The sequence below is a fragment of the Bubalus kerabau genome, chromosome 4, assembly GCF_029407905.1.
Source record: "Bubalus kerabau isolate K-KA32 ecotype Philippines breed swamp buffalo chromosome 4, PCC_UOA_SB_1v2, whole genome shotgun sequence".
NCBI classification, from domain to species: Eukaryota; Metazoa; Chordata; class Mammalia; order Artiodactyla; family Bovidae; genus Bubalus; species Bubalus kerabau.
The window spans coordinates 140,697,185-140,724,015 of NC_073627.1; the positions used below are offsets into that span (position 1 = coordinate 140,697,185).

The 26,831-nt window shown below is 45.8% G+C and overlaps 1 protein-coding gene across 1 annotated transcript in view; it reads right to left on the reverse strand.

Annotated features, from left to right (window-relative positions):
• Positions 1–26,499, reverse strand: part of EBF2 (EBF transcription factor 2) — a 221,448-nt gene extending 194,949 nt beyond the window's left edge. The window contains exons 1-6 of the mRNA XM_055578771.1: positions 25,976–26,499; positions 23,382–23,538; positions 22,254–22,317; positions 21,927–21,982; positions 21,347–21,420; positions 14,540–14,608 (exon numbers count right to left, since the gene is read on the reverse strand). Coding sequence (XP_055434746.1) covers positions 14,540–14,608; positions 21,347–21,420; positions 21,927–21,982; positions 22,254–22,317; positions 23,382–23,538; positions 25,976–26,106 — 551 coding nt within the window. The 5' untranslated portion in view covers positions 26,107–26,499. The remainder of the gene's footprint in view (positions 1–14,539; positions 14,609–21,346; positions 21,421–21,926; positions 21,983–22,253; positions 22,318–23,381; positions 23,539–25,975) is intronic.
• Positions 26,500–26,831: the final 332 nt, after the last annotated feature.

The window sequence follows — 26,831 nt, forward strand, 5'->3', positions numbered from 1 at the left end:
CCTAGGAGGCGACAAGTCCATAAAACAGGGTCTAGACAGCAGGAGCCCAAGGCCCCCAGAGGTGACAAAAGAGAAAGAAGAGACAGGATGGTGAGGGGGAGAGATGCACAGTGGGTGTAGAAACTGGTAAAGATGAGCCCCCCCAAATGCCAATTGTTGTTCAGTCTCTCGGTGGTGTCCGACTCTGTGACCCCATGGACTGCAATACACCCGGCTTCCCTGTCCTTCACTATCTGCTCGAGTTTGCTCAAACTCTTGTCCATTGAATCAGTAATGCCACCAAAGTTTCCTGCTCACCTTTCAGCCTGTGTGAATCAACTTCCACATGGACATGAGGAGAAAGATGAAAAACTAACCCCACGAGAAGACAGAAAAAGCACGACAAGGAAGGACTGCACATGTACTGATGGGCTCTGGGACCAGTCAGCGCTCAGAGGTCCTTCAGGCATCTCTCCCCCCTTACCCCAGGCAGCCCTGACTTCCCTCTTTTTCAGATGACAAACTGGGATTCAGATAGAGTGAAGTGAGTCAGAAAGAGAAAAACAAATATCGTAGATTAATGCATACATGTGGAATCTAGAAAAATGGTACTGATGAAACTATTTGCAGGACAGTATCAAGATGCAGACACAGAGAATGGACTTGTACACATGGCGGGGAAGGTGCGAGGGATGAATTGAGACAGTAGCTGAGCGACTTCACTTTCACTTTTCACTTTCATGCATTGGAGAAGGAAATGGCAACCCACTCCAGTGTTCTTGCCTGGAGAATCCCAGGGACAGGGGAGCCTGGTGGGCTTCCGTCTATGGGGTCGCACAGAGTCGGACACGACTGAAGTGACTTAGCAGCAGCAGCAGCACTGACATATAGACACTACCATGTGTAAAACAGATCACTAGTGGGAAGCTGCTATAAAGCACAGGGATCTCAGCTCGGTGCTATGGTGACCTGGAGGGGTGGGATCGGGTGGTGGTGGGAGGAAGGTCCAAGACAGAGAGGATGGGGTGTGGGGTGTGCTCAGTATTGTCTGACTCTTTGTGACCCCATGTACTGTAGCCTGCCAGGCTACTCTGCCCATGCAATTTTCCAAGCAAGAATACTGGAGTGGGTTGCAGTTTCCTACCACAAAGGATCTTCCCCATCCAAGGATCAAATCCATGTCTTCCTGCATCTCCTGCAATGGCAGGCAGATTCTTTACTGCTGTGCCACCTGGGATATTCGTGTATATGATTTCACTTCATTACAATGAAGAAACTAACCCAACATTGTAAAGCGATTATATTGCAATTTTTAAAAATTAAAAAAAAAAAAAGAAATTGGGATTCGGGTAGGGTTGCCAGATAAAGTACATGATGCCAGTTGATTCTGAATTTCAGCCAAACAATGAATACTTTTTCAGGCTTCCCTGGTGGCTCAAACAGTAAAGAATCTGCCCATAATGCAGGAGACCCAGGTTTAATTCCCTAGAGAAGGGCATGGCAACCCACTCCAGTATTCTGCCTGGAAAATCCCATGGACTGAGAAGCCTGGCAGGCTATAGACCATAGGGTCGCAAAGAGTGGGATACAACTGAGTGACTAACACTTCCACTTCACTTCATAAAGTATATTGCATGGGAAAGACTCCTACTACAAATGTGTTTGTTGTTTATCTGAAATTCAAATTTAACTGGGACCTATTTATACAAAGGGCTTCCCGGGTGGCTCAGACAGTAAAGAATCTGCCTGCAATGCAAGTGACCCGGGTTTGATCCTTGGTGGGTGGGGAAGATCCCCTGGAGAAGGAAATGGCAACCCACTCCAGCATTCTTGCCTGGAGAATTTGATGGACAGAGGAGCCTGGTGTGCTACAGTCCATGGACACAACTGAGCAACTAACACACACATTTATACTAAAAAAAAAAAAAAAAAAATCATTCGTGTTTATCTGATATTTAAATTTAACTGGGCATCTTACAGTTTTATGTGCTAAATCTGGCAACTGCAGCTACAATAAGAGGGAGAAATGAGTGAATTGGGTGAATGCCTGAATGGCGGAGAAGTAGAAAACCCAAATCTGAGATTATTATAATACAGTCGTCATATGGCAGGAATAACAGTCACTTCAAGCACTCCACCCACAGGTTATAAATCTATGTCCTACATACAACCTTACCTCTTCTGCAATAAGAAAAAGCCTTTTTGCACAGAAGAAACTGGCTACAGATAAACTATCTAGTCAAGTAAAATGCCAGCAGTCTAGGCTTCCCTGGTGGTCCCAGTGGTTGAGACTCTATGCTTCCAATGCAGGGAGCTTGAGTTCGATCCCTGGTCAGGGAACTAAGATTCCCATGTGTCTCAGCATGGCCCCCCAAAAATATTTTTTTAAATAAACAAAAATGAAAGTTAAAAAAAATATGTTTTATGCAGTTTAAGTTTTTTTTTTTTTTTTAATGCCATCAATCTGGTCTCTGGTTCAGAAGGTGATGAGTCCTTCAAAGCTCAGGCGGGTGAGAAGCTTTGCAATACAGCAGAAATTTATCAACCTGAACACCACAGTTTCTTCTTCTCCTTCCCTCAGCATTCACAGACCATTCCTGCTTTGTCTTGGGAGCTAGAGATCTTGTCTCTAATCCCAGCTGAGTCTCTGACCTGCTTGTTACACAGCCCCTGGAACAGTTGCTCTTCAATTGGGTTTTCTCATCCGAAATGTGGGATGACAGAGCCAGTGAAAGTGTTAGTTGCTCAGTTCTGTCTGACTCTTTGTGACCCCGGCCAGGCTCTTCTGTTCATGGGATTCTCCAGGCAAGAATACTGGAGTGGGTAGCCATTCCCTTCTCCAGGAGATCTTCCTAATGCATCTATAATGAGTCATGTGCGTACCTTTAGATCAATCATGAAAATAACCTGTGCAAATTGGACCCAAAGCCAAAAAAAAAAAAGAAAAAGGCTCATCCTTGGCCTCCATAGAGACCCACCTCGAGGGCTTTATTGGAGGTTATGCGTGCATAACAGCATTCAGCGGAACAGTGACCCTAAGCGTCCTGTCGTTTTGTGAGTTCTCTTTTTAAAATATCCCAGCATCTTATGGGCCTTAAAAAATGGAGGTGTTGGGACTTCCCTGGTGGTCCAGTGGTTAAGATTCTGTGCTTTCTACGCGGGGGAGAAGTTTCGATCCCTGGTCAGGGAACTAAGATCCCATGTAGTGCACAATGGCAGTAACAGTGAGAGTCACTCAGTCCTGTCCAACTCTTTGCCACCCCGTGGACTGTAGCCTGCCAGGCTCTTCTGTCCATGGGATTCTCCAGGCAAGAATACTGGATGGGTAGCCATGCCCTTCTCCAGGGGATCTTCCCAACCCAGGGATCAAACCTGGGTATCCCACATTGCAGGCAGATTCTTTACCATCTGCGCCACCAGGGAAGATGCTCACATGCTGTACAGCGTGGGGGGGGGGGACAGGAAGGAGGTGTTAACCCCACAGTCCTGGCCTGAATCCAATGGTTCCATCCCTCCAAATTCCTCCATTCCTGCCATGATTTCAGTGAGAGTAGGAATTTCTCCCTTACTTCCTTCTCGAAAGCTCCTCTTAGATGGAAGCAGCTGCCATGTTTCTCACCAGCTCTGGTTCCCTGGTAGTCTTGAGGGGCTAGGACAAGTTAAGTTTAGAGGAGAAACTTTCTGGAGAACAATCCCTCCATTAATTACCTGGTCCAGACTGATAAGAAGCTGACTCCCTATAGACTTGAGTCTAGGCTGCCTAATGTGTTTTGAGCATCTTGTCACTCAACCACTTTCCTTTTAGATCAAGTGGCTCCTCCAGAGCAACTCTAGGTCACTGCACAGAACAGAACAGAGCCACAAAGAAAAAAATCTTATACGATTTCAATCAACAAAGAATGTGGTCAAGCCCTAGTAAGTAGAACCCTAAATCTGAAAGGGCTTCCCTGGTGGCTTACATGGTAAACAACCTCCTGCAACGCAGGAGACCTGGGTTTGATCCCTGAGTCAGGAAGATCCCCTGGAGAAGGAAATGGCAACCCACTCCAGTATTCTTACCTGGGAAATCCCACAGACAGAGAAGTCTGGCAGGTCCGTGGGGTTGCTTAGTCAGACATGACTAAGCACACACATACAAGATTTAAATTTTAAAATCATCTGTGGTCAATAACCTTTTCATCTCCTTGGGATATGTGTCCTATTTTCCAGACACTGGGTCTGATAACCCCTTGGCTGGGTCAAAAAAGAGACCCAGAAAAACTTACCCAGACCTGTTTGCTCAAAGAGAAAGCAAATAAGTAGAAGTTCTAGAAAGTTCTCTCTGAGTGAACGTGTAGTCCTCTCCATCTTTCCTAAGTTTCGGGTCCTTTGTTCTCCTCAAAGCCAGCCAGACAACTTTGGGAAAAGGTATCTTTCTTACAAACGTCTATTTCTTATTTCCAACATAGCACAATTTCAAAGTACTATTTTTCCATTCCCGGACTCACCTCCTTCCTGCCAAATCTGCTATTTAATCACCTCACATGATTTTCTGAAGAAGAAGCTGGAAGCTGAAATATACCACTATCTGTTCTGAATAACCCCATACACCCAGCTGGGCCTCTGCGTTACTTATAAATGGTTCAAGTCTGGCCTTCCAAAATTCTGCTTTCTTACAAGCATCCAGACTACTAAAAAATTCACAGATTGCCAGATGGTACAACAGCAGTTCTTTGCAAAGGATCTGAGCTTCCCAGTGAACAAAGGACGCGTACTCATGGGGACAAGTGGCAACATCAGCAAAAGCTTTGCAGTGGTGGGTGTACTGGGGGAGGGGAAGCGGGTTGTAGAGAGGTGAGAAAAATGGGCCTTTTGCCTCCGTGCCTGATATCTGGTAGAGAAAAACTGACTCCCAACTGCTGCTGCGGATGGAAGAAGGAATACATGCCCAGAAGAAGTTGAAAGAAACAAAGCAGAAACCGGGATGTTTTATTTCACAAAATTTGAAGCTTGTGCCCATCTTCCCAATTCCTGATGGAAATCTTTTGGGGACCAGAGAGGCAAACACATCTTTATTCCTGGGAGTAAAAACATGCATGCTCTTCCAACTTCGCTAGTTCCTCATGCCAGGCCTAGAGCATTGAACTTGCGAGTCCCAGGACCTCCATCCCTGAGTTAGGGTGATGGAAATAATGCCCAGGCTTTGGCAGGTAAACATATAAATTCCCAAAGAGCCACAAGAAGAAATGCATTTGTAAACTACTGTTAACATATTTCTCACAGTTTCCTCTACATTCATTCTCCATGCACTCTCAATGAATCCTCTAAGTTCCCTCTCCAAAATACCCACCTGACCATGACACTGCACTAGTCAGAATCCTTTGCTATCCTCCTGCTGCCAACACAACAATGTCAAAGTGCTTGTGTAAAGGCATGTAAGGTCTTCGGTGATCTGGACCCAAATAATCTTTCCAACTGCCCCTCCTATCCCCTTCTACTCATATCTATGCACTTCTAAAACTATAAACAGATTTAAGAAATTCTTTCCTTTCTACATGCCTTTTCCTATGTACTTCCCTTCTCCTAGAATCCCTTTTGACCTCAACTGCATATGTCCAAGTTACAACTCTTAGCCCCTCTACCACTGCCTAGATGAAATTCATTTCCCCACTTCGGATCTTCTAGAGTTTTATCTCTCCCTCTTCTGTGGCACTTTTCACATCTCACATTGTATCATGGTTATTTCTGTACATCTTTTATTTTTCATTCTGAACTGTAAGCTCCTGACAGTAAAGCTGTGTGTCTATTCAATCTTAGTATTCCCTAAGAGCACCCTGCAAAGTCCATGGCATGACAGGCCCTCGATAAATATCTACTGAATGATTCATTCTGCCTTACAACCTGAGTGATCTGTTCTTGGCATTGTTTTGTACCACTCGGTCATTGAAGGGGGAGATTGCTAAGTGATTGTCAAATACAAGTGCTTACAAGAAAGGTCCTATAGAAACTGGCAAAAGACTCAGTGATTCAACTCTCTGATGTCCGGCAGTCAGAGATTAATCTGCCAATGAATATTTACTGAGTGTCTGTAGTATCCGCACCACTGGTTAGACACTGAGAGACCAAGGCTAATAATTATTTTGACTTTTTTTTAAAAGATTCTCTTCCATCATGCACTATATGGGCACCATACACACATTGATGATTTAACACAACAAACAACTCAACGGGAGAGGCAATACTATTAACACTATCACAGAGCTAATGATATGAGAGTCAAGGCTTCAGAGACATATGGTGTCTGACATCCAAGAATTACAATATAGTTGGAAATGTAAGGCAAGCCCACACAGGGAAAGAGAGAACAATATCATACATCCTAACAAGAGCGAGGTTATGTGACACATATCAAGGGAAAAGACTTTGACTACAAGAATTGATATCTTTGGAAATGTAGAATCTGAATGAGGTCTTAAAAAGGGGATCAGATTTATATTGGCAGAAAGTTGGGGGTGGGGGTTCCAGCCAGGACAGATGTGTGCAAAGGGAGACGATGGGGCATATTCAAGCCTGTGTGATGGAACAAATATCTTGATTCCACGTTGATTTTTGGAGAAATAAATGATGGGACTGAAAAGTTGAAACCTCTCTTGTACCCACTCACCTAGTGTTTAGAGCAGTTTTACAGTTTGTAAATATATTTCTCTCTGTGTGATTATTTAAACTGTCAGTCCATGAGAGTAGAATCATGCCTGTCGTATTCCCTGATGGTGTCTTAGAGCCAGGGATTCACAAATATTTGCTTAATAACTGAACTACAGAAAAAAAGTCAGTAAATGAATGAACAAGGGAGTGAATCAGTGTATAGACGTCCAGCCTAGTTTGTGTCAAATGCTGAAGTTCTGAAGTCTAGGAAGACTGGTCAGTCAAGTGGAGTCAGTATAATTCTTAAAAACCCAGAGGAATGAATAAAAAAGGATGTGGTACAGATAAACAGTGGAACAGTACTCAGTCATTAAAAAGAATGAACCAATACCATTTGCAGCAACATGGATGAACTTGGAGATTGTCATTCTGAGTAAAGTAAGTCAGACAGAGAAAGAGAAATACTGTATGGCATTCTTTATATGTGGAATATAAAAATAAATGATACAAATGAATTTACTTACAAAGCAAAAACAGACTCAAGGACTTCAAGAATGAGCTCATGGTTACTAGTGGGGAAGGATGGGGGGAAGGGATAGGGAGTTTTGGATGGACATATACACACTGCTATATTTAAAGTGGATAACCAACATGGTCCTACTGAACAGCACAGGGAACTCTGCTTAGTGTTATGGGGCAGCCTCGATGAGAGGGGAGTTTGGGGAGGAAAATTTTAAATAAAATTAATTAAAAAAAAAAAAACCACTAACCCAACTACAGAAATGAATATCATAACTTTTCAGCTCTTTAATCAGGAGAAGGAGAATGACTTTCTCAAAGGAAACCCTGTTTCTTGTTTACCACTTGGCTCATATTGTCATCTAGTGAAGTGTTTCAATCCAAAGGGATGTTTTTCTACACCAGAAAGTAAAGGAGTCTTTCTCCTACCTGCATCTCCCCAAAACGGCCAAGAAACTAGCAAAGGTTTTACTAGAAAACAAAGGAAGAAGAATATAAAAGAATGATGTTTCACTTTGGTTAAATAATCTGTGTTTTTTAGTGAGAAAATCTAAACCTCTCAGAGGGAATGGAATTTCACTGTTAAAAAAAGAACTGAGGGCCACGATTTCGTAGACTCCTCACAGCACTGGACTCCGCTACCGTGGTGATGAGGAGTCTGTGCAGAGATGGCACATGTGAAGAGCTCCTGTAAATTATTGATGAGCGAGGAGGATGAATTAGCATGTCTGACACCCAAATCTGGGCCTTGGCTAGAAGCAGAGGGTTTAGAGCTGGAAGTTAATGTAAAGGTCATCCATTAATCCACAGCACTTCATTTTACAGATAGGGAAACTGAGGCTTAGGGAGGCAGCTCATGACCTCTGTGACATTAGACAGCTAAGTTACTAAATGATCTGGGGTCAGAGCAGGTGTTCTGATCCTAGTCCTGAACCATTCCTGCTAAACCATGCTGTCTCTCTGAGGACCAATAGTCCATCAAACCTGTCACACCACTGAATGTGACTTGTACAGTCTCAAAGCTCAATGATACTTCAGAGGCCAGTGATCTGGGCTTCTCTGGTGGCTCAGCAGTAAAGAATCTGCCTGCTAATGCAGGAGACATGGGTTCGATCTCTGGGTCAGGAAGATCCCCTGGAGAAGGGAATGGCTACCAACTTCAGTATTCTTGCCTGGAGAATTCCATGGACAGAGGAGCCTGTCAGGAAGTAGAAACTAACAGTAGAAACTAACACAACATTGTAAAGCAACTATTAATTTTTTAATAATTTTTTTAAAAGTACTGTTTCTATGCTGAAAGAGACAGTGAGGTTAAAAGTAGAATCTATATCACAAATCAAGAATAGATGAGTATGGAGTTTCATTTGATAAATTAACTGAAAGAAAAACTCCAGTGTTCAGAATTATGGCAACACCCTCTAGCATGCATGGAGGGTCAATAAGGGCTTTACTTCCAAAAGGTATTCTCTGAGAGCTGGAATAACAATAACACTTTGCAGCGTTCAGTGATACATGGATAGAGGAATAACAAATACAGCCCAGAGGAAAGAGGATCCAGACACTTCTCCAGTGAATGAGGTAGTCGGTGAGGCATAGAGAAGCAGGAAGAGCATGTGCCAGTTGGCAAGGAAAAGGCAAACGAGAAGCCTGGACCATAGGGAGAGCAGCAGATGAAGATGGCTACCAAGATGGTGGCAGGAGAAAGGATCACTTAGAAAGAAAAAAGAAAAAAAATTCATAGCCATTAGGATGGCAACTATCAAAACACAAAACAAAACTAAACAAGCAAATAACAAGTGATGTGGAGATGTGGCAGAAATGGAAACCTTTGTGCATTGCGTCTGGGAATGTAAAATGATGTAACCAATATGGACCTGGCATGACAGTTCTTTATCACATGATGTACCAGTTGAACTTTTGGATATGTTTCCAAAAGAATTAAAAACAGAGACTCACAGAGATATTTGTACAAGCATGTTCATGGCAATATTATTCACAAGAGCCAAAAGGTTGAAGCAAGCCATGTGTCCATGGACAGATAAATAAAATGTAGCATCACCACACAACGGAATATTACTCAGTCTTTAAAAAGAAAGAAATGTTTACATAAGTCACAACATGAAGGAAGCCTAAGGATATGATTCTGTGAAATCAGCCAGTGAGAAAAGGATAAGTAAACTATTATATTAAGTACCTATGGGAGTCAGTGGGAGAGGGGAGAGGCAGAATCAGGATTTAATCAGTACAGAGTTTCCATTTGGGAAGATGAAAAGATTTCTGTAAATGTATGGTGGTGATGGTTACACAGCAAGGTGAATGCACTTAATACCTCTAAACCATACATTTTTAAATGGTTAAGACAGTCAATTTTATGTTATATATATTTTACCATAATTTTTTTTTAATTTTTAAAGGACGATAATATCCGAAAAACCACTCATGAGCAAATAAATACCAGATCCTTTTGCATAAACCTTTTGAATGAAGGTTATTCTGATGTTTGCTTGGCTTCTTGAAAAATAAACAAAAATCATCAAAATTTACAATGGTCCTTCTGGAAGCAGAAGCAGAGTTCATAAATATAGAAGACCAAGATCCAAAGACAAAACATTGGGATATTTATCATGTGAGAAATAGGTTGGAGCTGCCCTTTTAACAGAAAATATCATGGGCAGAGGCAGCCTACAAATATCCAAAAAGAACCCTTGTCTTCTCCTCTCATCTGACTTTTCATGAGGCTACAAGAACAAGAACAATAAACACTCTTTCTCCTTCTCCCAAGTCAGTGAGAATATCCCTAAAATCCTCTTTCCATGGACCACCAAGGGCTTCCCCATGGCTCAGACAGTAAAGAATCCGCCTGCAACACAGGAGACCAGGGTTCGATCTTCCCTGTGGCTCAGACAGTAAAGAATCCACCTACAACACCAGAGATCAGGGTTCGATCCATGGATCGGGAAGATCCCCTGGAGAAGGCAATGGCTACCCACTCCAGTATTCTTGCCTGGAGAATTCCATGGACAGAGGAGCCTCGTGGGCTACAGTCCATGGGGTCACAAGAGTCAAACATGACTTAGCAACTAAACCACCTCCACCATCTGAAACCCCAAAATGTAAATCAGTGTGAGTCTTTTTATTTTTATTTACCACACAGAGATCTTTATGGACAAGGTGTACCCTGAAGACCTCAGTAGGGAATATGTTTTCATTGTTGACTTTGTTTTGTTTTGTTCTGTTGAGGTTTTTTTTTTTTTTTTTTCAGATAGAAACTTTAGATTTTTATACTCAAAATGAATAAACGCTACTGCCACGCTGTGCACATGTTTCTACACAGAAGGACGGCTCCGCTGGGGACCTGTGATTTAGCAGCAAGTCCTACTGGGCTGTATGTTGGCTTGGCTTTTTGAAAAGGAGTGTGGCTGCCCAAGAATTCACAAAAGCATGCTTAAAAGACAACTGAAAATAAGAATTAAATTTATGTTTCTAGGGAGATAAAGGATGGCAGTCACATAGGCAGGGAAAAAAAAATTCCCAGGTCTTAGGAAACGGAGAACACAGTCTCTGATGGGGATGCCCCATTGTAAAAATCCAACGATTTTCAGTTAAGGGGCCATGAGGTTGAGGAAGCTATCTGTCGTATTTCAAATAGCCTATTAGAAATGGACTGTCTGCCCAGGACGTGGTCAAGTGGGGCTAAGTGAAAAGTCAGGTTGTTTCATGTTTGAGCTGGCAGTCTATCAAGTTAGCGTGGTATTACTAGCAGCTCTCGTCCCAATCAGAAACTCTGATTGGCTATTGATGAGATTGCTGCTGCTGCTAAATCGCTTCAGTCGTGTCCGACTCAGTGCGATCCCATAGACGGCAGCCCACCAGGCTCCCCCATCCCTGGGATTCTCCAGGCAAGAACACTGGAGTGGGTTGCCATTTCCTTCTCCAATGCATGAAAGTGAAAAGTGAAAGTGAAGTCACTCAGTCGTGTCCCACTCTTCTCGACTCCATGGACTGTCACCTACCTGGCTCCTCTGTCCATGGGATTGTCCAGGCAAGAGTACTGGAGTGGGGTGCCATCGCCTTCTCCAATGATGAGATTAAGGACATTTAAAAAAATTATTTCTTTATTTTTGGCTATATCACTAGGCTTGCAGGATCTTAGTCTCTGACCACAGATCAAACCCCTACCCCCTGCAGTGGAAGCATGGAGTCTTAACCACTGAACTGCCAGGAAAGTCCCGAGATCAAGGGCATTTCTGGGATGAGATTTTTCCTTCCCGTTCTGTTGTACATCTTCAAGTAATAAAAATTAAATTACAGCTGGATTATGACTTGTTCATTGCAGCTTGACAGGCAAAATCTTGCAGAACCTGGTTCTGCAAAGAAAACAATAAAAGGGGTCCCTGGTGGTGAAAAGTTTGGGAACCAGTCTTGAAGGGTCCCTTCCCCCTCGCCAACTTGCACAATTTCAAGGGAATAAACCGGCTTCCCTAGAGTCAGAGTGGAACGTGGCTGTTGTGTGAGAAATTCAAAGATAGTGTAAATTAACTGCATCTGGTTAGATGGAATGAGAAGGAGGAAGAGATAATTAGTCAGTGTATAAGAACAAGGGCAAAGAAGAGAGTTCTATATTTACTCAGAGGAAATCCAAAATAGACTACTTAGCACCTGTTGGGTTATCTCAACCCCTTAGCTCCTGGGTTATCTAAACATCTCTAAGGTGGCAGGTGTTGAACCCAGGGACCAGAGGCACTGCTTGATAACACAAGCCACCCATCCCACCTCTGGCAAAGGGAAGCCTGCCTTCAATCCTCTTCCCCTTCCACAAATGAAAGGAAGGAGGCAGAGGGAAGCCCCAAAGACAGTCAGGAACAAAAAGACAAGATTCCGATAAAGGAACAAGCAGTATCTTCAAACAAAAGCCCTCTGATGAGGAAGCCGAACAAATGCATCTGTTTATAACAAAATGAGTTCTTTAAAAAAAAAAACCTGATCCCTGGTCAATTTATAGCACCCTTTGGTATGTATGTTTCCACATGCAGATGCACAACATTTCAGAAATAACACATATTACAAGCGATGCAGAGACATCGTCAGGCTGTTTAATTGTGCACCAGCTAATAAAAATAAATGCCACCGTCACATAAAGCTCCTTAAGACACAGCTAAAATACAATTTCCACCTTCTCAGAAGAATTTAAAGTGTTCTAGCACAAACAATGAAGGCACATAACCTGAAAATTTTTTCTCTCCATAGATGTCAAAAGCCTATGTACATTAACATGTGTATTACATGGGAAGAAAACATAGCATATTTCTTTCTCCTTGCATTCGGGCTATACATAGTTTCTTAGAGAAAGGACTGCTACTAAATGCAGAGTCTTTAGAATGTGTGCTAATGAGATGTAAGGTGCAGGTAGGCATTTATGGGTTTGCAAACATTTCTAAAGCTGGTTTTTGGGGTGTTTATTAGAAGAAAAGATATCACAACCATGAGGTTAGAATACCTCCTGAAAGAGGAGCTAAAGTTGGTTTTAAAAAAAGGACTAGACAAAGGTAAGTGAACTCAGTGAACATGCTGGAAAGGACTAGATCCGTGTCTACACTGCTCTCATAGGCTTCATATCCTCCAGAGCACCCCAGGGTATACTGGAAGCTGGGAAATGTTGTGTTGTTATTTAGTCACTAAGTCGTGTCTGACTCTTATTCAACTCTATGGACTGTAGCCCCCCAGGCTCCTCTCTCCAAGGGATTTCTGCCTTCATACCTTCTCCCTTCCACAAATGAAGAGAAGAAGGCAAAGGGAAGCCCAGAACAGTCAAGAGCAATTAGACAAGAATCTAATGAAGATTCCAAGAATACTGAAGCAGGTTGCATAGGTTTCCATTTCCTTCTCCAGAGAATCTTCCCAACCCAGGGATCAAACCTGCGTCTTCTGCATTAGCAGGTGGGTTCTTTACCACTGAGCCACCAAGGAAGCCTGGGAAATTATATTACGTGTGATTGTATAAACTGGGACAGAGAGTGCTGGGAGGAAAGGGTTGTGGCAATAAGAGCATCACAGGCCAGAAGTGAGGACAGCTGTGTCCCAGCACCAGCTTCACTCCAACCAGATGTGTAACCGTGGGCAAGTCACATCACCATTCCTGAGTTCAGCCTTTTCACCGATCAAACGAGGAAGACAGCTGGTCCCACAGAGTTCCTACAACTTATTAATTTTAAGCTTCTATTTGCTTTCAGAAAAACTAAAGGAATTCCAAAGAACTCCCTCAAATGGGTCTCACTTAAACTTCCTAAGATGGTGAAGGCGCTCTATACATCCAGCAAACATTTCCTATTTGACTGTCATCTTCCTCGCAGCATCTCAGGGAATATTGCAAAACTGCCATGTATATTTTAGCAACCTTCTGCAATGTCCAACAGCAAGCCATACCCTCCAACTCTATACCCTCTGTGACACCACTGATCAGAGATGTTGAGTGCTGTGTCCAAGGTCAGAAGCTAGGATAGGATCAGAATTCCAGCCTCCTCATTCCTAGGGCTATGCTATACTTTCCACAAAGAAAGCAAGCTGGCTTTCTGGGAAGAATGCCAGAGGTTCCATTCTCCCAACTGAGAATTTGTTGGAATATTGGAATAACAACTTTAGAGACTGCGGCCGCTCCAATCCATTTCAGGACCTGTCTAGAAACACAAAAACCCAAAGAAAGAAGCAAGAGGGAATTCTTCCGTTTTTTAACGAAAGAGAAAAAATTAGGGGTGGGAATATGGGATTTCTTAAAAATTACATGATTGCTGGAAGTTAATTTGGTATTTCTTCACTGGTTTGTAAGTTCTGGTTCCAATCACAAAAACATACAGCCGAGGAGGCCGAAATCACATTTCAATGAATTAGCATCTTGTCCCAAAGAATCTTTTCCACTCTGAACATAACATAGGACCTGGAATGCAACCCTCTGTGGTAGAAAGGAACCTCCCCCTGTGCAACAGAAAGCTTGTCATCATCCCCAAACCATAATTTAATTTGACAGTCTTCAAGCCCAACAGCAATCACAGAGAGTGATGAGGAAGTGACCGAGTAACTTCGGGTGCACTGCCTCTTCTAGGAAACTGCACTGCCTCTTCTAGAAAACTAAATGAGACCCTATTTCTGCCCGGTGGGAGAAATGGCATTCTTCACCACCGTTTCCCATTAGGTTGAAGTCAGAGAACCTGGAAAAGATAGAGACATCTGTTCAAAAAGGAAGGTTCTGGCTTCTTCCAAGAAACGCCAACCAAAACAAGAAAACACGTGTCAGACCAGCTCCATGCCTTGAAGGTAACATGTAACCAATCTTATGGCAAAGCCCAGTGATCGGTACTCAGAGCTGAGATTCTAAAAGAAAACCAGAAATGCTTAAAAAAAAAAAATCACTTTTTCCCCCTACCTGTCGATGATGACAGGGTCTGAAGGAGTCTCATTTCGGTTGCCACAACTTTTCTTTTCGCAACACCGACTGTAGGTTGGGAAGGAATGAAAAGAGTAAATGAAACATGTTAAAATCCAGAAAGTACGGTGAGCATACAACGTTAAGAACATTCACAAAAATGAGTACATTCCTGGTAGCTGCTTAACTATCAGCTGCTTGAGCATGAATGTATGGCTATGTTCAAAAACACTAAACATGAAGCCCAAGACTATTCATCCAAATTCTCCATCTATGACTTATAAACTGGTAATTCTCAGCAAATCACAACCTTCCCCAGAGCTTTATTTGTAACCTGAATGATGGATACTTGGACTTTAAGATCTAGAAGGTCACCTCCAGCTCCATGTTGAATGATTTTATTATTATATATATTTTTTAGATCTTTGTGTCTTAATAAATACTTGAAGGAATAAGGGAAAGGAAGAGCTATTAAAAAAAAAAAGACCCCAAGTAGCTGCCTGAATTATTATAAACCTTAGTTACATAACAACTTTCTTCACAGAACTCACTGTACTTTATAATCATTCATTCATCCATTTATTCATTCATTTCCATCATTTTTAAAGGTGAAGGAAGATTACCAGAACTATGGTGTGCATTGTCAAATGGGGAAAAAAATTAAGCAGGGAACTGTAAAAAGATATCTCTAATCATTTTCACCAGGTCTGGAACAGAAATGTAACTTAGCATGTGGTAGATCCCATCCTGAAAATTCTGCCTCCCGAGACTTCCTTTCTACCATCTGGCAAAGTACTGGGTACCACTGGAGAAATGCTTGTGGGATCATCTGAGATGAAGAGAGAAAGAAGGGGCCCTAAGCAAATACAACAGATGGAGATGGGAAGGACTCAGTAGGACCTAAAGAGAACAAAACACTCCCCTCCAAAAGGCATGGAAGACCTAAACAAATATGAAAAGAGCAAGGGAGGCTGGGTGGCCAGAAGCACAGGAAAATCACATCCCCATACTGCCTGTCTGCTCCTTGTCAGGACCACAGACTTCAATTTTTTTAATCTTTTCTTAAATCATTTGTATTGGAATATAATAACTTTATAATGTTGTGTTCGTTTCTGCTGTACAATAATGTGAATCAGTCATAGGTATACATATATCCCCTCCCTCTTGGCCCTCCCTCCCACCCCACTTCCCCATCCCAACCCACTTCACCATCCCACCCCTCTAGGTCTTCACAAAGGGCCTAGCTGAGCTCCCTGCACTGCACAGTGGTTTCCCACCAGCTATCTATTTTACGCATGGAGTGTGCATATGTCAATGCTACTTTCCGAGTCCATCCCACCCTCCCCTTCCCCGCTGCGTCCACATGCCCATTCTCTACGTCTGTGTCTCTATTCGTGCCTTAGAAATAGGCTCACCTGAACCATTTTCCTGGATTCCACATATCCGTTAATCTACGATATTTGTTTTTCTCTTTCTGACTTCACTCTGTATGATAGACTCTAGAGGACCACAGACTTCTAAATACCTCTCTCAGCTCATCCAAGCAAATGGTCCACCATCACAGTAGTTGGTAAAGGACATAGTCTTGACATGGCTTATAAAAGCAGCACTATCATCCATACCACTTGGAGAATACATCTCATAACCACCAGCAATAACCAAATTTGTGTAAGTGTTGCCCTTCTTGTGATAGCCTCTCTATGGTTTAAGATGATGCAGCACAATAGAAGGATTGGCTAAGTGGGAACTGGAGCTCTGACATCTAACCCAACTTTGTCATTAGTCAGCTGCATGAGTGTAGTCAAATCTCTTTAATCCTTCTGGGCTTGGCCTTCCTGATATATGAAATTAAAGTGTTGGACTAGATTATCTACAGTCCCTTCTAGGTTTAAGACGTCCACGAGGCTATGAAATTCCTTCAATTCAAAAGTGGCAACAGATTAAGGAAAAGGATGAAGCCATGTGGTAGCAAAGACCCAAAGGCCCAACACCAGCCCAGTCTTAGATTTGCTTTCTGATTCTCCACAGTGTACTCTCTGACCCTCTAAAGAACTATCAATAAACAAACAGATACATTTAAAAAGACATTTCAAGTTTGTACGTCATATGTAGGGATGTGTGGATTCTTCAGTGAACAATTCTACCATTCTCCAAAAGTTAAAAATACGTGAGATATGCTTTAAAAAACTTTCACCCAATGGGCATGATAAGGCTTGGAGAAATTTAATCAAATTAGTAGGAAGTAAAAGAAAGCTTGTTTCAACTTTCTTAGATGCTAGCGTTTGCCACTGAAACTTTCTGAAATAATATTTTGCCTTTGAAATTATATTAAGTATTAACTTTGAAAATTCCAACCCAGTAGCCTTTCCCTTCTCCAGGGGATCTTCCCAACCCAGAGATCGAACCCAGGTCTCCTGCATTGCAGGTGGATTCTTTACCAGCTGAGCCACAAGGGAAGCCCATCCCAAGATTAACACCAATAAAAATGCTGGCCAGCTGCTCTCCCACTTCCCAAAACCCTTGTCTCTTTTCCCAACTCCTTACCCATCCCATCATTGTTCCCCACCTCCCTCCCAGTTCCTGTCTCCCACCTCTATTATTTCTATTGCTTACATCATCAGAATAATACCTTTGCGGCCTAAACAAACCCTTTTTTCTTAGCAAGACAATTTCAAAAATCCTATCCATGCTAGGTATCTGAAGACCTTCTAACGAGACTCTTCTTTGACATCACCAGCAGGTCAACGCAACCTGAATCTGTGTGTGAGTCTAAGTACAATCTAATTACAAGAGAACACATTCGGAATGTGCCAATCTATTTAGTTTGAGAAGGAGTGATTCTGAGGAAGCCAAGTAAGTTTGCAAAATTGCTCAGCTGAATTCAGCTGCTCTCCGTGGGGACTTTCTCTGGAGGAAAAGAAAAATAGATAAAAATGTAAGCCTGGTGCCAGCGAAATACAATGTGGGGAATCCACTCAGAGAAGGAAATGATATTCCAAGAAAAATGCAGAGAAACTTTAGGGTCCAATCTTCCATTTTCCAACAGTAACATATTTAAGTACAATCTCTAATGTTAACACTCAGAAAAGATACAACAAGCACTCAGCTGTTGGACTATAATAGTGAAGGTAAAAAAATTATAGGAGTGGACTGTATTCACCCCATCTGAGACCTGCATCAAATTTCTCTGGGTTAGCCAAAGCTAATTCTTTTTTTTTTTTTTTTTTAAGAAAACGGCTCATCAAGATGTCCTGGTTTTTCTTTATTTGGTTTCTTAAATGACATTCAGTCCTCAAACCAGCAACAGTAACATAAGCAAAGGGAAGTAGAGAATATAAGACTTCCATGAACTCACATTCCCCAAACAATCACTCTGAGATCAGGGACATGGGGCGTTGACATGAAGGACCAGGTCCCTGAATTACTCAGATAACCAGCTCAAATCTCCCTTCTTTTCGGTGTAGACACAAAGCCTGTATGACCAACTTCAGGTTCACTCACTGTCATTAAAAGGTTTCTTAGGGATATTTTCTAACAAGCCAGTCACTGTAAGTCCAAAAGTATTTTTAAAAAACTGAACAAGACTGAAAAATAAGAAAAGATGGGAAACAAAGAGGAAACTTAACTTGCACTAGGTTAAGGCTGTGTCTCTAAACTCCATGGGAAAGTTCTCCTTTTTTTTCCCTAATGAATGAAAATGAAAGCTCTTCCTCCGCTCCTCACTCGGCACGGTTTGGCTTATTTTACTCTAGTCCTTATTTGGAGAACCTTTTACCTGAAATACTCTCAGCTTGCTCACAGGCCTCGTCTACCTTCCCTATCTCCTTGTGGGACCTTTGGAGAAGGAAAAAGAAAAAAAAAAAAAAATCAAACCAGTTGGGGATGAGAGGTGGGGAATAGGAAAAATTTTATCCCAAGGCTGAATCTTACCTGCATTTTTCAGAAAGGGATCAAGATAGGGGATAAGCAAAGGGGAAAAAGCGCCAGTCTCGGGCATAGAGTGTCCAGTCAGCCAAACTCTTAGCCAGTGTGCCCTTTCCCCTCCAAAATCGTTTTTAAAATTCAACCCTCAACTTTCAAAAATCTGTCTCTAATTTCAAACTCAAATAAGCGCACAGCATGGTAGCTTTTGTTTTGTTTTCTTCTCCCCAACTCCTCCCTGCGATTGCATAACAAAAGTGTCTAAATTCACACCATCTGGCCGATAAAGACACTGGCCCCACTGCCCGGCTGGCCCATCTGATTAGGGCCCCGTCTAGCCTGCGCCTTGTGGCGAAAAGTCACAGCTGTGGGGTTTGCTCCGGCTCAATACAACTCTGTTATTAGCCAGCTGTAGGCCTTGAGACGACTTCTGTTCAAATTATAATATCTTTTAACCCTCTGAGCATTGAGGGCACAGGGGTGGCTGGCAGCGACATAACAACTAGATTTCTCCTTGCTAATAATTGGCAAAATGAACTGAAGCAGGGAAGAGAGGAGTGGAGACAACTGGGGAAGGGAGAGAAAAGTTATACCTAAAAGAGATTTATTTTGTTGCCCCCCCCCCAAAAGCAAAACATCGGTTTATGAGTTTTTGTTTTGTTTGTTTGTTTGTTTTTGTTGTTAACCAAAGGTGACAGAACAAAAGCATTCAGGACAATTTGCAGGTATGCCACAAATACCATGCATATGAAACTCTATATGTGTAGTACCCATTGAGAAATGGGGCTCATCTGACTCCTTCCTTAATCACTGACTCTGATAACTGACTCAAAACGTGGGAGAGGGAACTTTTTTTCCTGATTGCAGAGTCAACCAGCTCTGACTGACAGATTGAATGGGATCCTCCCTTTCAGATATATCCAAATCTATCACTCCAGCTCATCTCCCAGCGCGCGTGCACTGCTCGCACATATACACACATACACACACACAAATACAGACACAATACCCATTCCATGGATCATTTATTTACCCATAATTAATATTTGTTTTAAATTCTAGTTTGGGAAGAAAATAGCAGAGCATCTTCCCAGGTCTCAAATGAAGAGAAGTTACAGTACATTAAATTTTTATATTGTGTTACTAATGCAGACTAAACTAGAGGCTTTAAAAATTGATGCTGCTACTTAAACAGCATAAAATGAGGCGGATTTGATTGGGCTTAAAAATAAAAATGTCAGCCTGAACTACAGCTGGATGGGGTGTGCAAGTATTATTTAAAGCGATAGGTATAATTCGTCAGACAATGGGCCAGACTTGGGTTTTGTTTTCTTTTTTTGTAAGAAGATAATCTCTCCTGACAAAGATGTTTGAAAGTAGAAAAAAGAATTTAAAAGAGAAAAACCCACCCTTCAATTAGCCAACCAAATCAAAACGTTCTGACTATTTAACCTAGGTATCACATGCAAGTTCACCTTGGAATTGTATTTTCTTTCTGAATGTACCTATCAAGGAACCCTGGGATAACGGAGTACCGATCTGCTTACCCACACCTCACCCAACTACTCAGGCAGGGAACCCTCAATCCCTCAGCTGAGGCCACTGACAGAGCTGAACTTTGCAGTTGGCAAAGTTTGTTTTTCTAATACGTGGTCAAAACCAAAACAAACACGTCTGATTGTAATGGTTTCTTCCTGACTGGGTAAGGAGGGAGACGGGACTGCCAGGAGCTGCCCATAAAACAATTCAAACTAAATCAGATGGCTTGCAATTACCCAAAGCTAGCAAGGCTGATGTTGGAAGACATTCACTGAAGCAGTAGCAGAGTATGAAAGAATTGAGGCTTTCTCTCCAATCAGAGATTTTGGAGGAAGAAAACCCTGTGTGGATATAAACACTGAAATGTTTATAGTAAAATAACCACTTCTTCCCAGACTTTCCTTTCTATATCCTTTCTCCTTTGCTGTGGGATCCCCCATAACTAGCACATATTAGACACTCAATATACATTTGTTGAAAGAATGAATAAATGTACAGATGAATTTCTTCTATTTAAAAAATTGTTTTTCTTCTGGTCCAGAAGAAAGGACCCAAAATGGAATGAATTGATCTCAGAAAAGAAAATGGGAAATGGTGTAGGAATCCGGGTAGATGGCACCTTTTACAACTCGGTCGTCAAAATCCAGCTGTTGCTCCAGACCCCGGATCTACCCGGTGAGGTTCTCTCCCAGTTCCTCCCATCCATTGCCCGGTAGTTCATCCTGACCTAAGAAACTCCCCTGGCTCAGGAAATCTAGGGAAAGAAACGTCCCCGGAAGAAGAAAACGCTCCTGCATCACAGGCAGGTGCCTCATCTGGGGGACAAGGGAGTAGCACCCGCAAAATGGACCGCTCGATTCTCTCGCCTGTCCAGACTGAGTCGTTCCAAAACCTTGACTCGGTAACTCTACAAGTGGCCCCTCCTGGACATCTACTCCTAGAATGCGCGGGACCGGCGGGAACCGAGCCGTGCGGACCTTGGACGGCGACCGGCTCAAGGAAAGTCCCCATCCCAAATTCGACCCGCGCCTGCCCAGCTCCTCCCCGCGTTCTGCGGACCGCTGGACGGCAGGTCTTCCACGGAGCAAACCCGTGCCACGCATGGGGGTGGAATCCTGGGTGGTTCTGGGTTGCCTTTTCGAGTCCCGATCAATTTTTTCCTAGAACCTGAGTTTTAAGGAGGAAATCCAGCCAATCGGTCCTAAGAGCAAGTCCCGGCGAGGCCGCCCGCCCAAGCACGCCACCACTCGCCAAGGTCATCATCGGGGACGCAGACGAGTCAGCGCGCCCCGAGCTGCTCACCTGCCCCGCGTTCCGGTCAAGCCCGCGGGAAAACACGGCTCTTACCTGCACATAACTTCGTGTGTCAGGAGAACTCGGCACATTTCCGGATTCTTATTTTGTCCCTCGTAAGCTATGGGCTGAGAAGGAGGCGCCGGCAGGGAGGGACAAAGAAAAGGGGACGTTAGAGCGAGAACAGAATCAGGTTTCTTCTCTCTAACCACCACTTCTTTAGGAGTCCCCGCTGCTCGCACTGAACCTGATTTGTGCCTGGTTAACTCCAGCAAAATACCAACAGAAAAGTTTGCCCTAGTGAGGACATAATTGTTGCAAAAGGGAATGTTTGTGTGTGGTTGTGGGGGGGGGGGGTGCTGCTGAATCTCCCAATAAGTCCTTCCCTTCTTCAGCCCTCTGTTTGCCTACTTCCATCCCCAGAGCCTCCCCAACCAGAAAGAAACTGGACAATTAGGGAGAGAGAGGGGAAAAAATCTTTTTTCCAGAGAAGACAAAGTGTCAGTTGATGTGGAGGGGCTGTGAAGAGTGACCCAGGAAATCTCAAAGACAGACAGGGAGGGTGGGGAGGGAGGAGAATAGAGGGCCCGCAAGCCGAGGAGCGGGGAAGAGGGGAGTGAACTGCCAGGCTCACCTGCTTGGTGACTGAGTCAATGAGCCTGACGTACAGGTCCTGCTCCGTGCGGACACCTGCCAGGGAGATGGGACGGGCATGAGGTGAGCGCTGGGGAGCCCCTCCCGGGCACCTCAAACCTGTCCCGATGCCGGGGGACCAGGGCGGAGTGCAAGCTGAACCATCCTGGGTTCAGAGACCACCCGCCCTTGCCCCTGGCTCGGAGACAGCTTCCCGAAGCCCTGCTCTCCCTGGTCCTGGAGGATGCCTGCCAAAGACCAGGACAAGGTCAACTGCCTTCCTTATAAGAGGCCGGCGCGGGCGCCTCAGGGGGCGCAAGGAGCTCACCGTTGCTGTAGAGAAGCTGTAACTTGTAGTGGGTGCCGTTGTTGGTCTTCTCATTGCCTTGTTCCTGAAAAGACAGAGACCCTTGCTTTCCATCCCCTCAAAATGATAAAAAGAGCAAAGGGACTTCCCTAGCCCAACTCCCACAGCCTTTCTCTTGGTCACTCAGCAGCTTTGAACAGACCCCTGCCCAGGCCCGGGTCAAAGGGCAGGAACATTGGACGCTGGCCACGCTCCAAAACTTTCCAAGGCTCCCAGGCATTTGACCCTCTCCAACAGTCTGTCCCTGCCCCTTAAAAATGTCCTCAGAAAGGCAACCCCCAGACTGGGGACCACCCAACACCATATCCATGCTGCGTTTAAACAGGCCCCACCTAACCCATCGGATGCTGCAGAAAGGAAAGGACCTGTCACTTGGGAGAGCAGCATTTGGCCATGCCCCACCAGGACCGGAGGCTTGGGGCAATGAACTCAGGGACCCAGGCCCAAGTTCAAGAAGAACCCTAGGAGGAGCCTGCTCCCAAACTTGAATTGTACAGCTGAGGAAGCTGAGGACTGAGGCCCAGAGAAGGCAAGACATGTGTTCCCTTCCTCCCACATTCTATTCATCTGAGCTCCAATTCAGCGCCCACACCCTGGCCTGGGTTGGGGGCTGGCACTGCTGTGGGAACCTGAGTAGAAGAGAAGGCTAAGGTTGGGGCGGGTAGTCCGGCAAGCCAAGACTGGTTTTTGTGCGTTTCTACCTTGTATCTATCTTACCCACCCTGACGCGATCGCAGGTGCAAAATAATAATAATAAATAACCCGGAGAAGGGCAGCGGCAGCCTTGGCTATATGTTTAAATTATGTATGCTCTTGTCGGAAGGATATCTGCTCCGCGGTCAGTCCGTGACCACGCTCTGCTAACGATCCAGGAGTCGGGTGAGCAGCCACCAGCGCCCCTGCGGGAGGTGCAGGCGGGAGAAGGTGCGGGGAAATCCTACTGATTTAGGAGGCTGGGGGTGAGAAGCCTCGATTTATCATCCCTCCTGATGGGAGCGGAAAAGTCTCCGGAGTGACAGATGGGATCTTTAGTGCTTTGCAAGGAGGTAGTTATGAGACCCGCGAGGGGAAGAGAGGACCTGCGCTTACTTTGTCGTTCTCCACAAAGTCTACGAAGGCGGTGCGCTCGATCTCCACCGGCTGCCCCTGCCTGTCGTAGAGAGCCAGGACGAAGTGAAAGAAGTTGGATTTCCTCAAGTTGGAAGGAGGCTGTTTCTCAAAGTGGGCCCGGGACAGGGCTACGCCGCTGTGCATGAAGATATACGGAGGGGACACAGGACACGAGGAAAGAGAGAAAGACACGAAGTTACCAAACGGGCCCAGGCAACATAGCAGAGAGTTAAGGGTCCGTGGCCCCGGTCCAGATTTCTGGACCCTTCTGGCCCTTTTCTTCTATTACTATTAAGAAGCAGGAACTCCTTAGAGGAGTCACAGCTGTTCCAGCCTGCGGGCATCCCACTCCGGGGAGCTCAATCTCCAGCCTTTAGTACAGACCAAGGAACCCCGACTGCAGACCAAAGCCCGGAGGGTCCTCTCCACCCCCAGCGGCCCAAGTCTTGTCCCCTCGGGCCACCCCCATCTTGTTCCTCAAGTAGTTACCCTGACTGGGTCAGTATTCGGAGCTGGGCCCGGAGCATAAGGGCTAAGCGCCTCATCACTTTGAAAGAAGTGACCCTTTTCCTTCATCTTCATTGGAGTTACCTGTCCTGGCACTATTGCCCACAACGCCTCCCAAACCACTCAGAAAGGCGGTGCGCGAGAACCCTGAGGGGGCCGGACGGGAAGCATAGAGGCCAAGTCCAAATCCTGCGGGGAGGCCTCACCTCCTGCTTCCCTCGCTCTTCCGAAAAGTTGCGCGCGGGCTAGGGGCAGGGCGCAAGCCCCCTTGACCAGTACAGGGATCGGGGCCCACCACGGACGACGTGGTTCTGAGGACCCCGCCCCTGGAACTGCTGAACTTGGGAGAAGCCGAAATGTTATTAAGAGTCAGAGCGCGTCCTCGCCTGGAGCCGACAGTCTCCCGGCTCAAGCCGCATCTCTGGGCGTCACCGGCCAAACCCGCTGACCGCGAAAGCCGCGTTGGCGGAACCGGGAGATACCCTGGAGCCTATTGAGTCTGTGCACACGCCTCCCCGCCGACCTGTCGCGGCCGGAGACAAACTGGCCGCCAGATCACATTTAACGGGAGACCCGGCGCCCAGGAGAGCAAGCAGATGGACGTAGCTGCTCGGGGCGCTGGGGTCGCCGGGCGTCTGTCCCCAGGGCGCGACAGTACTTTCACTCTTTTGAAGAGTGTAAGATTTTGACTAGAATCCCCCATCGGACTGCCTGTTTCAACTTTAACAATTACTGGATCGGGGAAAGGAGGAAAGTAGAGGAGGTGTTTTTTGAGTTGTCGGCTAAGGGACAGAGCCGAGGCACCCGCTCTGCGGTCCTGCCTGTTTTCCCTCGGCCCGCAGCCCAGCGAGTCCCCCAGACGGCTAGGAAAGCCGCCGCCGCGTTGGCGAGCCATCTGCTCCAGGACACTGGCGCCCCCGGGCTGAGGCAGAAGGGAGGGAGCTGCCGCCCGTCCGGGTATCCCGAGCGAAGCGACTTTGGCTTCCTCTCCTCCAAGGGTGGCGGCCCGCTTCGCTCTAACCGGGACACCTGGAGTCCTGGCCTGGACAGGAGTCATTTCTCCGCGCGGTGTCGGGACTTAGAGAGGGTTGGCCAGGAGAGCCGACAGAGAGGCTGCAGTCATGGGAAGAAGTTCGTGGACTCCAGGGCGTTAAAGAGCTGTCTCCCGCAGACAAGATCGTGGAGACCACACATCTCAGCTCCATAGTGGTGATGCGGGAGGGAAACCAGATTGTCTTCATGGGGTGGCAGCCTGGACAAGGCGTTTCCTACCCCTGCACAAGGATGCTCAAAACAAAGTCAACTTCAGGGAGTCGTATAACTAGAGGCTTGTGATCCCTGCGCTTGCCTCACGTCTCCTTTCCTCCTTTCTTCCCTCTGTGGTTCCTTCTACTGTTACTCCTGGTCTTTTCTGCTTAGTCTCTTCTCCCCTCCTCATCCCCGCCTCTGTGCGTATGGTCCTCTGTTTTATTTCTGCGCCCGGACCCTCCAGCCTGCCCCCTCCCTAGGCGCCCGGCGGATCTGCCTTCCCCGGCAGGCGCGCTCCGGCTTCTCCGGCTCCTCCAGCCGCCGCCGCCATCTGGCCGTGGGCTCCAGGCCTCCAGGAATCGCCCGACAAGATGCGGGAGGAGAGGCGCTCTCAAGGAGCGAGACGAAACCCGAGAGTAGCCGGGAAGCCGGCTCTCCTCCGGCGGCCGCCGGTCTGGGTCCTCACTCTCCTTTCCTGGCCCGGCCCGCCTGCCAGGACTGGGGACCAAGCTGAGAAGCATCAGATACTACTTTGTTATTTTTCCTCCCAAAGAGTGGTCTGCGGAGAAGGAGCGGGGGAACCCAGGCAGTTCAGAAACTCGAGTGTTGGTGGAGGGGTAAGTGTTCCCCTAACAGCAGCGACCTGCCGGCCGGAGGGTGAGCCCTGGCGCGCTGGGCCAGGGCGACAGATGCGGAGGAGAGAGAACGAGCGAGAGCGAGACCAGCGAGGGGGATGACACACGGAGACAGACAGTGAGAGCGAGAGAGGGAACAGGCGAGAGATCGCGAGCAGAATCACTCTGCGGCCGTCCCGTTACCTCTGCGCCGCGACATTGGCGTCCACCACGCCGACGTTTCGGACCCAGGACCTGACCGAATCCATCTCGGCGCCCAGCGATTTCTCTTTTAGAGCTGGTCCTCTTCCTAAAGTATCTTGGATCCCAAACATTTAAAAAGTCTTATCTACTGCCGCTTTAAAAAAAAAATGAGTTACAACGCTGTCCTCGCTTTTCCCAACGTTGCCACCAAGCCGTCTCCTCCAAAAGCAATCCAAGAAACGGGATCAAGTGCTCAAGTTTGAGTCTCTCTTGGGGGAAAATAAAAAAAGATAACCTGTCCTTTGCTTCCACGCGTGAGGTGCGGGCTGATGTAGCTAAAGTTTGGGTTATATCCTTCGCAAGTTCAGATCTGCCGCCTCAGGCCCTCCGCCTTAGGTCGCTCGCATCCTTCCAGTGGCAGCGCTGCCTCCAGAAAGTGATCACAATTTTGAAGCATCACCTGTTCTGGGAGAAACAGGAGGAGATTGATCGCTGCCTAATCTCTCCCCTTCCTCCTGGTCCCCCACCCCCCCTCCCTGCTCCTCCCCACCGTTCCAATTTAAAAAAAATGTAAAAAAAAAAAAATCCCCAACAGGATCGGTAGTATAAGGAAGGGGAAGACCCGGAGTCGAGAGGAGGCGGTGGCTGCGAACACTGCGGAGCCGGGTTACAACCGCACGCCTGCCCCATGAATGGGTTACTACGGCCCCAGGCCGCGGGAGGCGGAGCCGAGGCCCGATTAGGAGCCTCATTTGCATGGACGCTCGGGATTGGCCGGCGCTGGGCAGGCCTGGTCGACGTCCTTAGGCGGCGCGCGCCACGCTCGGCGTTGCCTGTAGTCCGGGAGGTGAAAGGG